Source organism: Pangasianodon hypophthalmus, chromosome 20 (genome assembly GCF_027358585.1).
Source record: "Pangasianodon hypophthalmus isolate fPanHyp1 chromosome 20, fPanHyp1.pri, whole genome shotgun sequence".
Taxonomy (NCBI): domain Eukaryota; kingdom Metazoa; phylum Chordata; class Actinopteri; order Siluriformes; family Pangasiidae; genus Pangasianodon; species Pangasianodon hypophthalmus.
The window spans coordinates 13,453,337-13,469,991 of record NC_069729.1 but is presented as its reverse complement, the minus strand read 5'-3'; the positions used below and the strand labels follow the sequence as shown (position 1 = coordinate 13,469,991).

At 36.5% G+C, this 16,655-nt stretch overlaps 1 protein-coding gene across 2 annotated transcripts; it reads right to left on the bottom strand.

Annotated features, from left to right (window-relative positions):
* Positions 1-124: 124 nt before the first annotated feature.
* tsen2 (TSEN2 tRNA splicing endonuclease subunit) lies at positions 125-14,711 on the bottom strand. 2 transcript variants are annotated; one of them, XM_026932920.3, is made up of 11 exons: positions 14,388-14,711; positions 12,066-12,132; positions 11,891-11,930; positions 9,813-10,362; positions 7,399-7,473; positions 4,275-4,325; positions 2,779-2,917; positions 2,324-2,360; positions 507-618; positions 324-413; positions 125-241 (listed from the first exon to the last, which is right to left on the bottom strand). In XM_026932920.3, the coding sequence occupies exons 1-11, from the start codon at positions 14,571-14,573 to the stop codon at positions 182-184; spliced, it is 1,407 nt and encodes a 468-aa protein (XP_026788721.3). In that variant the 5' UTR covers positions 14,574-14,711; the 3' UTR covers positions 125-181. The 2 variants fall into 2 exon arrangements, with proteins under 2 accessions (XP_026788721.3, XP_026788722.3); XM_026932921.3 differs by having other exon boundaries at positions 12,074-12,132; positions 14,388-14,526.
* Positions 14,712-16,655: the final 1,944 nt, after the last annotated feature.

Genomic DNA, 16,655 nt, shown 5'->3' with positions numbered 1-16,655 from the left:
CTGTACACCATGGACCCGAATTAGGAGCAAAAAGTTTAAAGGCCATTTCCCTTTTCTATTGTATGCATGTTAAGATATTCCTGCCTGTTGCATTATGCAAAGAAACACACACAAGAAATCTGCATCACAGAAAGTGTAAAGAATTTTTATTAGGACTTGGTACTCAAGAGCAGAATCATTTCTAAAGTTCTTCCTGTTCTGTTCGTTCTCTTGATGATATCCATCTGCTCACAATAATTTCCTGAAATAAAAAGCCCACACAGTCAAATACAGCTAAAATAATGTACTTGTAATTAAATCCCAAGTATAGGCAAATGCCTGACCTGAACTTTGAGGCTTTTCAGGCACTCTGGTGAGGAGAAGTCCTCCTCGGTCATATCCGAAGGCACGATGACATAGGAAAACATCAGCTCCTGCACGTGGAACATGAACACAGCAATGTACACATCTAATATCCTAATGAATAACTGTTTAGAAATGTGAGAAAGCTAAAGATAAGGGTTTACTTTAGAGACGTTAGCAGTGGTTCGGCTGAGAGCAGCTAAAGATCTCCAGGTGAAAGGCCTCAGAGCAGCACCTTGGGACGACTCGTCTACTCTCTCCACCACCACGGAGTAGCTACACACCGAGAGCAGGAGTAAAATGTACAACCATATTGTTAAAGAACATTCAAATACAGAACTAAATATATACAAGAACAGTGAAAAATTAAAGAAAAGAACATCATAAAATGCATTAATACGGTGTTGGGCCATCAAGAGCTGCCAAAAAAGCTTCATTGTGCCTTGGTGTAGATTCTACACATCCCTGGAATGGTTCTGGAGGGATGAACAGCATTCTTCCAAAGGGGTGTGTGTGTGTGTGTGTGTGTGTGTGTGTGTGTGTGTGTGCATTGTCATCTTGAGTAGTCTTGTGCCATATTGATTTCTGTTTTGTGCTAAGCGATGTTATTAAAGTATAGTGTGCATGCACATGAAGTAGAGTAGGAATTTGCACCCATCAAGTCTTCAGATCATTAGATGAAATTAACTTTTACTGTAATGCTCTTTGTTTTTTGGAGTTGTTATGAGGACTATTAAAAATGAACTGTAATCTACCAAGACAACAGAGACAACAGAAAGTCAAGTAAATATGCAGCATCAGTATGCCTTCCCTGTAACACACATATACGTCTTATTTAATCTTTTCAGGTCAAAATCTTCATCTTCTTTTCTTTTTTTTTCTTTTTTTTTTTTTTAAACTGTTTTCGGCTTAAATTTTTCAGTGGCATCCCTGGAAAAATAAAGTCTATATATGTCTAATGCTAACTAAATCAAACAGACATTTCCTAAGTCAAACAGACCTTCTCCATTCCCCTAGACGGAAAGCGAGGGTGCTGAGTTGAGAGCATGTGAAATGGGGTGGAAGTGGGCGGGGCTTCCAGGCGGGGTTAATTAATATTGAAGAATTCAAAATGCTGGTGCAAATTCCATATTCATATGTCAACTGTCTTATCTCCCATATATATTAGAGAGAAGCAGATTGCTCTTTTGGTGTATTTTTGAGTGATAACTCGCACTAGGCTACTCTGATGTTAAATTGCGTAGCTCCTCTGTAAGGCAGGTCTAGTAATATAATGTAATCAGAGTAAAATTCACTGGATGTCACGGCAGTGTAATACTGTGTAGAGACAACAAAATCGTTATACTGCACAAACCTACATCAGAGCTGCCAGTTTTTCCTTTAATTTGTCCTTTCAATAAAAACAATTTCAATTATTATGATTATTGACATTTTGATAAAAAAACCAAATGAATAAACTGCATGAAAATCAAGGATTTTATTTATGACTAAACGGAACATCAAATAGAAAACTGCAGCTTAGTCTGTATGTGCAATATGACTTTATATCAGTATCACACTGATCAACTGTTACTAGCTGAAGATGCTAGTTTATTTAAGTCTAATTTATTACAAATTAATCCATATTTACTACTTCTTTCTTTTTTTTTTTTTTTTTTAAATTACTTGTTTGTTTTTAATTTTAAAAAAGTGTTTCTAGACCTGTAATGATCATACGAGTCCTAGACGATAATTAGCAAGATTGCTATGCTAGTTTTTCCAGCTTTTATTTGCATTGTTCCACCCCCATAGCATAGTTTTAACATTCATAGTATCAACAGAGGAGCTGGAGTTGGTTAAGGGGGAAACTAAGGCTTGTTGATGTTATTATACTACTATTATCTTAGGGGTCGAAGCATGAAGTATATGTTAGGCCAAAGATTTTTTTTTTTTTTTTTTTTTTTTTTTTAAAAAACAACATATTAACTAAACCAGTACCAACCTTGCATGATAAAATGGCGGTCCTTTCCGATACAGCACTGCAGAAGAAAACAAAACGTTTAGGAAAATCTCAGTACTAGAGGAGACGTAACTCTATACTGCTCCAAACATGAGAGTCGTGTGTCAGAAACATAGCCGTTACGGTGCCATGATTTCAGTCTCGTGCTCCAAATTCAGTGCCAAGAGTCACTTTCCTGGCCTTGACATTAACACAGCAGACGAAAAGGTAAGGAGATCAAGGAAAGCAATGCTTAGTCCAGCTGAATAATTCACCTGTCAACTAGTTCCACTTACACCAAATGGATATTCTTACTCTTCGCGAACAGACGAAGTGGGACACATCGGAAATGAGGAATAGCTCTTTCCATGATAACAAGATTGGTGTATGCTCATCCTGGAGTACATTTACAGTTAGCGATTTAAGCTTCTGTAGGTGGTGTGCTTGAGCTTCCTTACTTAAATCAGTGCCGTATTTAATGCCCGACTTGGGCACCCATCCTTTACTGCGGAAGTAGTGATAGGCTGCGTATGTTATCTCGAAGTTGGGCTGCGCTGAACGAAACATTCTCCAAAGCTGAAGGATCGACAAGGCTTCCTGAAAAACAAACAAATTCCACAAGAATACAAGATGTGTTTTGTGCCTTGTAGCCAACATGAGCTTTGACTAATCTAGCAAAGTAACACGTGTAGTATTTTTGGCATTAATCTAAATATAATATGGCTGGTTCTTAGTTTCTTTCCTGTATGTATAACACACTACTGTAACATGAAATGTCCTCTCCAAAGCCACAGAAAAAGGCTAGCAGAGTAACAATATCATGGTGCCATTAAGAGCAGGACTACAGCAAAGTTTTCAACTCAGAAAAAAAAAAACACAACACGGCAATACTAACAACAAACACTAGTAGATGTCTGGTACATTAATGTAATAACATGATATTAGTGATGAGTTATTATTGTTATTATTTGAATGCTTTTCATCTTCAGTAACACTTTATGCTGGTCAGGGCTGTGGTGGATCTGTTTCGATCCCTGAAACGGTGTGTGTGTGGTACAGATACACACACAGGGAGAAACAGATAGTAACCTGAACTCAGAATCGAACCAGACAACCTGTAGACGTGAAGCGACATGGCTCCTCACTGTGCGAATGCGTCAAAAGGCCAAAAAGTCTTGACTGTTTCTCTAAGAAACCTTTTAGCCAAATGACCATTATGTTGCTAGATGTAGGAAAGGGGTTTTAAATAGACATATGTCTTTAATGGTATATATATTTTTAAAAGGTGTGACAATTTTCTAATAATAATAATAATAATAATAATAATAATAATAAAAAGTAGTCAGACTTTTCTGGGACTGACTGAAATGGAGTTCTGAAATGGCCACAAAGTTCACTACATATAGGTTCTATGCTGTTATATTATACCCTTTGTAGTGAGCATATGTAGTCATTAGGAAGCCATTTGTGATGCTGCCTAGTTGCGTGGAGGAAGCAGGTTTTTTTTTTATGTGGTTATTGGGTGGCGCAAGAAAAAAAAATAAAGTAGCAAGAGAACATAAATGTTTCAGATTCATTTTTATATGAATTTGTTTTATATTTATATTTTATATCTTCTCATTCACGTAACACGAATACCATATAGTACTAATACTAATGCTCTTTCAGCCAATAGCAGTATGGAATTAGAGGTGGATTAATTTTTTAATTAGTATTTAAATACTAAATCTTGAATTAATTGTGATTTGCATGCAATCTTTACAGGAGTTTGAATGACAGTTGATATATATCTGTAGTTTTTCTAAACAGAAATTAGGAAATAGTAAATTATACTATAATTTGTGAGAGACTTACTGACCAGTAAATACCATAAAAGATTTCATCAAAAGATTTTGTTGTAATGGCTTTAAACAAAACCTGCACGTACTGTACCCTGGAATGAAGGAAGCCTTACCCCATCACGGAAAACTGACAAGCATCCAAGCGCATAAACCAGGAAGAAAGCCTGCAATGCAAAGATATAGAACATAAGTGATGAATTAGAGAGGAGAAAAGCCAAAAAACACTTAAAACTTAATGTTCTTTCAGCAATGGGATGTGTGGGATGGAAATGGGTTCACTTTAAGATCACGCTGCCTAAAGTTCAACTTGACGGCCTTCGCTATCATTTAAGAATGAAAGGTAAAAAGCACAGGGATTGTAAATAGCGACTCTTAAAACTTGATACATTCACCTCGACCCTCTCTGACTCTTTAACGATACTCTTGGGTAAACGCGGCTTGATAGAACTGGGTTTATCCGTCTTCATCGGCTGAAATATTAACGTCGGCCATGTTTATCCTTCGGGGAGGCTTGTGTTAACATTAGCCTCTGAAGAGAACGGGCACGAAACAGCTACATTTGAATACTTTCACAGCTTCTTGAACTGTTTCTACTGGCTCAGAGAGTTGAGTTCCTTCGATCAAATCCAGCTGTGAAAATATGACTTAACTCAAGTTTATAACATCTCCACGTTGATAAGAAAACAAATCAGTGAATTAATAGCAGAATGCTGGAACAGCATGGTGCAGTTTCAGATAATGAGATGCAGCTGTGAATAATTTGTAAAGCTAAAACCACAGCAAAATATAAATATTTTTAGTTCGATCAAAGAAATTCAGGACAAAAAAAAATGAGTGCTGTATAGAATTCCTTTAACTGAGTTAGTGACATTTCCTGGAACTGGGTTTTTGCTGTCTAGTGTCTTACAGATCAAAGTAACAAACTGTATGTTACAACAGCGTAATTGTAATATGCGTAATTGTGATATGCGTAATTGTAATATGCGTAATTGTGATATGCGTAATTGTGATATGCGTAATTGTAATATGCGTAATTGTGATATGCGTAATTGTAATATGCCAGTTAGCTTCACTCCAACATATTAATGAAAATCTTTTAGTTGTGTTAGCAGAAATTAGCGGTTAAACATTAATTGTCACTGTGTAATATAAGAACTTCTTCATAAAGATGTACTTTTAGACACTTTCGTACATTTTTCAGGCCTGACAAAAACAATTAATGTTAAACAGGGTTCAGACCTCTTTTCTAAAGCGAAATTCAAGCATTTTTCCAGTTCTATGATTTTAGCATAGACACTATAGTTTAAAGAAATGGTAAGAGATACATTACTTAGCGGTCCTGAACAACTTACTAGCTAGTTAATCAACACTTTGCTGTGAGTGTACAATTTACAGCATTTCAAAGCTCAAAACCCGCACAGTTGCCTTCATGGTGTATTTGTTAATAAAGATAAATGTTAAGATATGGTTTTCCATGTGTTTGGCCTTGCTAACTTTAATTTTCCAGCCAGTTCAGCTTGAAAAATGGCTTGGCTGGAAAATTAAAGTTAGCAAGGCCAAACACATGGAACACCATATCTTAACATTTATCTTTATTAACAAATACACCATGAAGGTAACTGTGCGGGTTTTGAGCTTTGAAATGCTGTAAATTGCACACTTACAGCAAAGTATTGATTAACTAGCTATAATTTGTTCAGGACCATTAAGTAATATATCTCCTGCCATTTCTTTAAACTACAGTGTGGCTGAACGTAATGGTGTAAAGACAGTGAGCAGGTCTTCACTTGATACTGATTTAAGAAACCTGTCATCTGCCAATATGTTTCCAGAAATTAAGGAGTGTAACTGCTAAAGTACAACTAAGGAGTATAACTATGATAAACTCCATTGACAGAACTTATTTGGCACTACAGGTTCAGTGAGCAGACACACATCCAAAATATTATTCACACAGGAATATAATCAGCTGTGGAATTACGAAACTACGGATTGAATTTGTTTCTACCAATTGGCAAGTATTAAAATTAGGACAGACAAAAATTATCACACGCTCATCATTTATTTAATATGAAAGCCTCAGGAACAATTAATCAACATAAAAATAAATTCAAATGCAATTTGAAATGAAGGGAAAATTCCTGCCTGAATGACTTGCATATTAATCTTTATAATTAACCTGTGATCTTCAGCGTCATCCTTTTTTTTTTTTTGTTTAATCTTCTCTGTGATGAGCTTCGATACGTTGGTCTGTTTTCACTGATAGTGGCACCAGTGGGATTTCGCTCTGACTCCATGTCTACTTGAACAGAGTGATGAAGCAGGGCTTTAGTGCTTTAGTCTGTGCAGCTCTGTCACCTCCTCATTACACTCTGCTCAAACAGATCAGCTTCCAAAGCTTCAGCTTTAAGGCTAATACTGCCATCAACGCCATCGCGCTCGTCATCTCGTAGATCGCTAACTAGCCGAGCCGAGTCCCTGCCACAACTCGGTGCAACTGCATCGTTTAGCTGCATTGCATTGTGGGACTTTGGCTCCAGTGTTTGCTGTCTTCACTACTGCATTGGATTTCTCATTAACATGACATTTTAAGGTCACTGGAATATAGTGAGTGGGAAATGAAGCTTGCTCTTTTGTTGTGTTTTTCGGAGCACACAGTGAACCCTGACTGCTATTCCTTATGATCGAGGTTGCTTACTCCTAATAAACACCACTGTAACTGCACTAGCAAAGTTCCCTGATGACATCAGCACAGCAGACAATCAATAATTTCTCCCGAGAATAACAAAAAAAAACAAACAAACAAAAAAAAACTCAGCATTAACCAACATTAGCACTACAATCACTAAACACATCACAAATATTTTCAATATAAAACATCCTTAATGAGGATTAGGGCTGGGGTTTCCTTCAAGGCTTTTTAAGACTATCAAGCATCTGTCCAGATTAAACAGAATTTTACCAAAAAGAAAAAAAAAAACTTTACTGTTTAATTTGGTATTTCAATGTATGCTTATAAACGCCACATCAAAAATTGTAGGAATCTATTAAGTACCTGATTTATTATTTATAATTATAAAATGCATTCCTTGCTACATGCATTTGACACTGATTGGAGAGTTCACATGCTTTTACTAACTCATCCATAAAGTCTTTTCTTACTTGTGTATCACATACCTTTTTCCTCCATCACTCTACAGTAAACCAACAGCTTTGTGCCTAGCAGAATTCCCTTACCTCTTCATAACTGAGCTGTAGGTACTCCATCATGTTAAATGGGTTGATTCTGCACACCAACTTGCCTTGTTTGCTCTGGAATGCACAAAAATTCAAACAGAATAAAAATAAATAAAAATGTAAACAATCATTGCATGCATTATAATAGTCATATTGGCTACAGCAGAGGTTAGAGTTTCTGAACTACACGCTGCCCTCACAGGATGAGCTGCACCTCAATTTCTGTGTGTTTAGAAAAAAGACAAATGTGTCTCTGCTGTAGAAGTCACATTAATGTACGAGGCATTTTTCTATATAGATTAGCTACAGCATATCCGATTTAGGCTTGCAATTATCAATTAATTAGAAAATTTGCATTTATGTATAAATGTATGTTTTTAAATGTTAGGCTTAACATTAGTTTAAAGGTGTAGTTTATAATGTTTATAAATGTTGCTAGATCTGTAATGCATGAGCATGTACACTAGTGCGCCTCATATTTTATATTCGCATATGCCACAGAAAATCCATCACACGATAATATGATTATTTCACTGTATGTGACACAAACCTGCAATGCAGGAGGGAAAAAAACCTGATCTACTCGCTCGTGCTGTTCTTTTAAAGCTGTCCAATGTGAGATGAGACATTTCAAATTACATAGACATTTCTAAGTAACTGTCAGCATGAACAATTTTATCAATTTCTGTGATGAGAAATTATATGGATTTTTGATCTACTACTTTCAAAATTTTGGTTGTGGGAGTGCATCTCCAGCTTTTGGAAGATGGAAAGTAATGATTGTGCTAAGAGGAAATTGTTTACACTTGACAGGTATTTGAGACAATATCACACTGAAACTGTTGATAAAACCTGCGGAAGAAGGGCCACAACACCTTGTGACAATGTTTCCAGATACACAACCAGACACACTTCCCTGCCTCAACCAAGTAGTGTTCTCCTGAAGGCTGGTTTAGACTGAGCACTGCAGATACACGACATGCTGTTAGAACTTTGGAGCGCTGCACGTTAGCATTTCGGTGCACCTCTGAATGTTATGCTTACCCATAAACTACTTCTTGCATCAATGCGCATAAATAGGCATCAACGCAGAAATATACACTATATGGCCAAAAGTATGTGGGCCCCTTAGTATTAAAAATCCTAATTCATTAATCCAGAGTTGTTCCCCTTTGCTGCTGTAACAGCCTCCAATCTTCTGGGAAGGCTTTCCATTAGATTTTGGACCATGGCTGTGAAGATTTGTGCTTATTAAGCCACAAGAGCACAGGAGGTTGGGCATTAATGTCTGGCAAGAAGGTCTGGCCCAAAAAAAAGTTGGCGTTCCAGTTCATCCCAAAGGTGTTCAGTGGGGTTTAAGTCAGGACTCTGTGCAGGCCACTCGAGTTCTTCCACACCAACCTTGGGAAACCATGTCTTCATGGACCTTGCTTTGTGCACAGACTGGAACAGGTTTGGGGCCTCTTAATTCCAGTGAAAGGAAATCTTAATGCTACAGCATACAAAGATATTCTAGACAATTGTGTGTTTCCAGCTTTGTGGCAACAGTTTGGGGAAGAACTATAAATGGGTGTTATGTTCAGGTGTCTACAAACTTTTGGCCATATAGTGTATTTCAGCCAAACAAACACTGACTGTCTGAGGCAAGGAGGTGTGCCTGAGTACCAGGAAACGTTATGGCAAGACACTTGGGTGCTTCTCATTTCTTAAATTTCACGTCTTCTATTCCTTTCTTTGCTTCATAGCTTAGCAAGAAAAGGAAACAAGGACAGGAGGAATCAAGAACAAGTGTATTAACCAAGTGAGACGTTCTTGTTTACTGAATCATCACTTTAAAGCAAAAACCAAAATTTGAACTGCTGGGTGGAGGACAGTGCTATCTGCTAGTTTCCGCATACATGAGCTTACAGATGCGCACGACTGGCTAGTGTCACTCTGACTGACAGGGGAAAGAGTATGCCATCCCTTCCATCCAGCTGTACATGCCTCTGCCACAGTCATCTCTGGCCAAATTGACCATGATCTCTGGATGGAAGAGTGGAAGAACTGGTACATCCTTAAAGATGGTAAAGGAAGTACGATCAAATAACCAAGACGACATCAATTCAAGTTTTGGGAAGCACCCATTGTGACTGTTCTTCAGGTTTTATCAAGGGATCAAGCTGCCTTCCATAGGCTGGAGAAACCAACCATCAGGCTAAACTGATATTTTCACCAATTTCTGTCACAAGTTATTATTTTTACATTTTAACAGACAAATTTTATAGCGACTTTTTGAAAGTGTAGGGTGCTAACAAACATAAAAAGCCACAGAAAAGTTAGTAGGGTCTTCCAAAAGTTGTAGCAGCATTCAGTGGCATGGTCCCAGTCCCTTTGGCCAAACCAACCATGAAACTGAACAGGTATTTATTTACTCTTTTGTTGTCCTCATCATAAGGATCTCCATCTTCATCTTCTTCGTCAGGCTCCTCTACCAAAACATAACCATGAGCTACAGATAGATTACAGCCCTGCGTGTCCAACGCTGACCCACCACTAGTCATTTCACTCTCATCTATTCGACATCCACAATGAACGATCCAGTCATCATGTCGTTTGCATTTGATCTTGGCAAGTGTGTTTGGATCGACTTGTTCAGGTTCTTCAGGATAGAGTTCAGCTAGAGGATCATAGCGAGGGTCCCCTTGTCTGCGAGCTCTCTTAGCCTCGGGGAATCCCGAACTCTCTCCTTCTTCACTGTTTGTAGCTGCTACTTCCTCCATCGACTGGTCCTGATCTGAAGATTGCGTCTGACACGCTCCCAACTCCTGATATTCCTGAAAGTCGACTTGTTCTTCATAGTGTTCTTTTTCTAGATCCAGCTCAATAGGATGCGTCAACTCCTTCAGCACCTGACTGACAGCATCTTCATCCAATCCCTGAGCCAGGAGAGCAGAGCGGGCCCATCTCACATGCTGCTCGTATCTGAGTAGCAGGAACAGAGGACATATTGAGAGGTTAATGATTAACAGAGTGATGACGCACTTCCAAAAAACAGTTTATGCCTAAGGCTACGTTCACATTACCGGGCTTAAGTAACACAAATATGATTTTCTGCTTTAATATGACACAGACCTATTTTTTTCAGGACTGTATATGGACATAAAAATCAGATCTTACGATCTTATGAGAATGAAACTCATGTGGCCTATTTCCCAACACGCATGCGCATATCATTGTTGTTGTCATCATTCAAAACAGCAATGGAGGACAATATTGCTAATGGAGCAATAGCAGTGACTACATTCGATGGAAAGATGTGGATATTCGTGATTTACTTGATATTTGGGGAAATGATTCAAGCAAAACTAGAAGGAATCCACCAAAATTAAGTAGTGTAGTGAAACGATTAACCAAGAAACCATTGGAACAAGTGCGTTCTCTTTAAAGACAGATATGGTTCACTTGCGGTTCCAAGTGTAAGCCATCAAAATTGACATATCTGACCTGAGCAAAAAAATTGCTCAGAATTGTGAAAAGAAGTAAATGTAGCTCAAGTCTCACCCTTGCTATAGTGAACAATCTCATGTGGATAGTATAGAGGTGCTGCTGTAATCATAAAGACTATAAAGCTCATGCTGAAGATCCATTCAACACACTTATTACTGTTATCATATACACTGATACTAATCCTCATCCTATACTAATCTTTAAAGCTTTACTCAAAAAAGATACTTCAAAGCTACACCACATGCACCTTCCCAGGTTAAAAAAAAAAGGTAGAAAAGATGTACACTTGATGGTACCACCTCAGTGACATGGAAAAGTAGAGTCTGGTACTTTTACCTCGGAAAGTGAGCAGCTTGGCCGGATTGGTTCGAGCTACCAGGAGGGATATAGTAACTAATATAATCACTATTTACAACCGTGGTGAGCAGAAAAGCATCTCAGCATGTAAAGAGTGATTATTTGAGTTACTACAGACTTCCTGTCAGCTCAGACCAGTCTGGTCATTCTCCTCTGATCTCTCTCATCAACAAGGTGTTTGAGCCTCTGCATATTGAATGTTTTTTGTTTTTAGAGACTGTTGTGTGTGAAAATCCCAGGATCAACACATTCTGAAATACTCAAACCAGCCCATCTGGTACCAACATCCATGACACATTTTTCCTTCATTCTGATGGTTGATGTGAACATTAACTGAAACTCTGCATGATGTCATGCACTGTCCTGCTCCCATATGATTGGCCGATTGGATAACTGTGCAGGTGTTCCTATTAAAGTGGACGGTGAGTGTGTAATATATACATACACGCATATATTTTTGTGTGTGTGTGTAAAGTATGTATGTATTACATATGTGGCTAGCATCACATAAAACTGACTAATGATACAGTATAATATTAATATTCAGGATATTACAACTAGGAAAAGAGATCACAGATTAATTTAAGAATAAAATTAATAAAACACACACAGTAATGCAATAACAACAATGCTTCAAATGACTTACTTTGCCAAGGGGATGACAGGTAAACATTTGTCACCTACATCTAGATAAAAGAGATAAAATCCATTTAAAAACAGGTTTACCCTTCATTGTATTATACTGTATTTTGACATTTGAGACTTCAGTGGCTCTGTGTGAACAGGAAGAAGCATGCAAATAGTTTCCCTTTAATACCCACATGCCCACCGTTCAGAAATACTGTGCTGTGGTCTACTTTTGGACAGAACCCCTTTACCAAAATAACCCTGGAAGACACAAACAAGAGCAAATGTTCATGGTTGAAATGCACTGTGGCCAATTTATGGAGTTCAATCAGATTCACCAGAACCTGAAGCTCAATTATATAATGCAGAAAATAATAACAGAAAATATAGATAATTCCTCTGACAATTTCTGTATAGTAGTAAATTCTTATTAAAAAAAAAATTAAAGTGATAGAAAATTCAGCATCTTATGTTCACATGGTCATAAAGACAAAGAAAGAACGAATCAGCCGCTATCGAACTACCCTACCAAAGGGTTTCTGCACATGCCCACTTCACTTTCGCACAACCATCAATGTATGCTTCGTCATAATGTATATTTTAATGATGGAGGCATTTTCTGATCAGCTTATAATAAGAAAGCAGACAAAATAGCACAAAATACATGCATTTCTTTTACAAACACCTATAAATGTGTGCTACGGTAGAACAGTTTTTTTTTTTTTAAAGAAAAAAATATTTTAATACTGCAAAGATCAGCAAAATATATAAATACAAATATAAACAGTATAAATATAAACAGTATATAAATAAATCAAAACCAGGGAGAAGCTACAAATACAGACTTACATGCTGGGAGTGGGCGATAATTATATATATATATATATATATATATAAATAAATAAGTCTGGTATATATATAAAAATCATACCATGATATTACAAGACATTTTTACAACACATGATATGCATTCCAATATATAGATTTCCTAACAAACTACCAGCAAAATAGCTTCAAATTTTATTTTACAATAAAGCTTTAAATAATGAATGATATTTTTAATGTGTACAAAAATGAATTAAAACTAAAAAAAGAGGAATTTTTTTTTAATCGGTAGAAATAAAATCTGTAAAAAGATTCAAAACATTAGTAGTATCAGAGTTTGTAAGTGTTTTTTTTTTAAATAGTAAAAAGATATCATGATAACCACAATAGCAGAAAAGTGTATTGTGACATAATTTACCATGACATCATCATATTACTCATAACTATAATATACAAAAAATAAAGAAATAAAATACACAAATAAACCCAAAGCGCATAGTATTATAAAAATGCAAGATTTACACAGACTCCATGTTTTAACGTTCTTGTTGCAAGAATGTTTTATATATATGTGTGTGTGTGTGTGTTCCATATATTTTTCAAAATGTTTTATACATCGCCAGTAAAATTATGAAATTATAAATATAAATACATTTCCCACTTCTCTCTCATAACTACTAAACCCAAATAACACATTTTCTAAATCCAGTTAAACTTCACCGTGGCTTGATTTCAAAATAAAGCCAGATATACTTTGCCGAAGTTGTTAAGTGTGATTGCAGGATCACAATAAATGCAATGAGGTCTCTGGATGCGATTTACACAAGATACAGCTTGTATCAGTATCCATTTTAAATCCTGTCAGCAAGAAGGACTTGACAGAATACATGCCACGGAGAAGCTTATAGGAAACTTCCTTGGCTTTGTTTAGCAACAGGTACCTATTCTCCAGAGTCCAAAAATCCTTTGTTTCTGACCTAGGGTAATTATTGCTCCAAGATGTAATTATTTGGAGTATTATTACGATCGTTTTGGAATAAAGCACCAATTTTTTAGCACAATTTTTCTCGTTATTTGTTCTTTTTAAACCAGCATTTGACTGAAGACATGTTCTGCCTACTGGTGTGTCAACTGGATCTCTGTGACACCATGATCCAGCAAAACAAACAAGCAAATCTCTTAAACATCATCATAACAACAGATGGGATGGCATCAGAAACAACAGAAACTAGACTGAAAGTCTGCAATGATCAAGAATTCTTCAAAGCTAAAGAGATTTCTTTTCTTATTGAATAGTTGTTAAGGCAGTTTCATGAGGCAGAACACAGGGATCTAATCGATCTCAGTGCCAGCCAATCAAAACACTGAGCTCACTGAGGTCAAAGGTTATATGTTGATGGACTTCCGAATTTCGACGAGCTGAATTTTCACACAATACATTTTCACATAACAGGAATGTGTATATCTAATATCTAATACCGAATATTAATAATGAAAAAAGTTTCAACAGCATCAAATGACGTTTTTAACAAGCGTCTGAAATTGAGATTCAGGTTTATCTGGTGGGTCAGTTTGTAACGTCTTGGCAACGCACGCGCATGTATTTACTGCGCACGTGGTCATCTGTCTTCAAAAAATCTGATCTCTGATTCATTTATGTGGTTGAATAAAGCTTATAAACCAAAGCTTACCTTTCCATAAAGAGCTTGAATATGTTCGCTTTCTCTGACTAAGACATGCTGATGTATGAGTTCAGCTTTGTATATTTCTATCTGCTGTTCTGATGGAGAGTCTTTGCTGAACGGAACAGGAAGTGGTGCTTCAAAAGATTCATAAACCTTTGGCCTCCGTTTTGGAGGGTGAAATATCGCCTCCATTAGTAAAGTTATATCTCAAATGACCAACATATAAACAGAAATATAACTGTCGTGGTAGGAAAGTTCAGTCTGTTATTTTGACTCACTGAGCACGGCGCACTGTTTTTTCCCACCCAGGTAGCCTTATTTCCGATTGGTTAATATCTACGATTGGTTAGTTTTATTGTCCAATCGGCGAGCACCTTGTGAGTATATTAGCCAATCGTAGCTCAGCGTTAGGCATTCTCAAATAAAGAAGGCGGTGCCTGCAAGAATGCGGGTTGGATACACTTCCTAGGAACTAGCCTCAGGTAGGTATTAGCAAACTGCATTTGATAGCGAGAAAACCTTTGAAATGTTTAAAATTAAGCGTACATTTTATATCGTAGGCGTTATTTCTATCACATTTCTTCCTCATGAATTATAAATAAGCGTTAGAAATCAAGACTTCCCTCCTGTGCTGCAGTCAAAACAGTCCGGTGGCTTTAACTTTTTTGTGTGTTTAGTTCCGGTCCATTTACTTTAATTTCTCGCTAAAAGGAAAGAAAAAAAGCACCAGAGTATGAAAGTATCAGAATAAACCTAATATATAGTAACAGAATACTGAATTGCTTATTTGTTTATTTTCTTTAAAATTTTAAATCACACTATAATTTGAGAATAGCTTATTGTAGTGTCAGCATGTACTATGAAGAGGAAGGATTTTAGTGTAAGGTGTTTTGTCCCAAAAATATAATATGATAGAAAAGCAATTGAAAGAAACATGTTGTTAAGACTTTAGATATTTCATTAAAACCATCATTGTTAGTATTCTGTGAAATAAACCCCAATTTTAGAATGATCTAGCTAATAATGGGATGTTAATGCATATAAAGGAACTTTATATTACTGTAATGTTCATATGCAGTATACAGTATACAGTATAAATAAAGTGGATTTAAATAAAAGCTGTAAAAGTTTTTCATCAGCCAGTAGGGGGTATTCTATACCAATCTGTTGTCTTAAGGTATTTGTCAGGCACCTTGGGCATCAAGTTGGGCATTGGGCTGTTTAAAGAATGCATGAAATGTATATGGAAAGATTACATGAAATCTTAAGCCATAATTACTTTTAAAAATTGGTAAATGCACCAAATAGGTTTATATGAAAGAGTAAAATAACACCCCATATGAAAGTTTAATTAATCAAAGTGCTTCCACAACTTCATGTTTGTAGTGTGTATAGGACTCAAAAACAGAAATACCATGCATGTAAAAAAAAAAAAAAAAAAAATCCACAACAGAAACTTGAACATGCGCATGGACTGACTACAGAATCCACCAAATTCTGGGTGAGCGCCAAACCCTCACAATATTTGTATAATCACTGAACTGAGAGGCCATATAGTTAAAGATAAAAAGGGAAAATGCTTTAGTGAGAGTGTGCATTTCTGAGAAATGTGAAGAGACAGATTTGCATGAAGCAAGAAATCATCGAAACCTAGAAGTCATTGAAAATACGCACACACACACACACACACAGGCATTTTACATGTTGACTCTTTACAAATGAATGATGATAAAGAGGTTCAAAAGAACATTTTTTTCCTGTGACTTTGATATGATCAGCAGTTTAAATACTGTGGTCTTCCTATGCATGTGTAGGAGGATCTTAGCAGGTGGAAACACAGGGATAAAAGCACTGAAAAGTTCTTAAGCATTTCTGATGATCATGTCTAAGACTGAGTAATCAGCATTTGTTTAAACAGCATCTTTTTCCATTGTGGTTATCTTTAGAAACATGAGCAGTTTAGTGTGAAACCACTGTGTGGTTACATGCAATCAATTGTGGAAAGAATAAGTGCAGAAGTAGATACTTCCAGATCCTAGATGATATAGTGAGATTGTGCATTTGAATTTCTGGAACACTGCTTAGACTTTTCGGTAAGTTCAGGTCACCAAAGTCAGTTGTATAAGCACAGAAACAAATTTACTTTCCCCCCATTGTAATGGCTTACTAAAAACCTATGTTGAATAGAACCTGTGCAGAATTTTATTCGATGGAAGGGATTGTCTTCAATTTTTTAAACCTTTTTTTTTTTTAAATTAACAATTAAGGACCTTT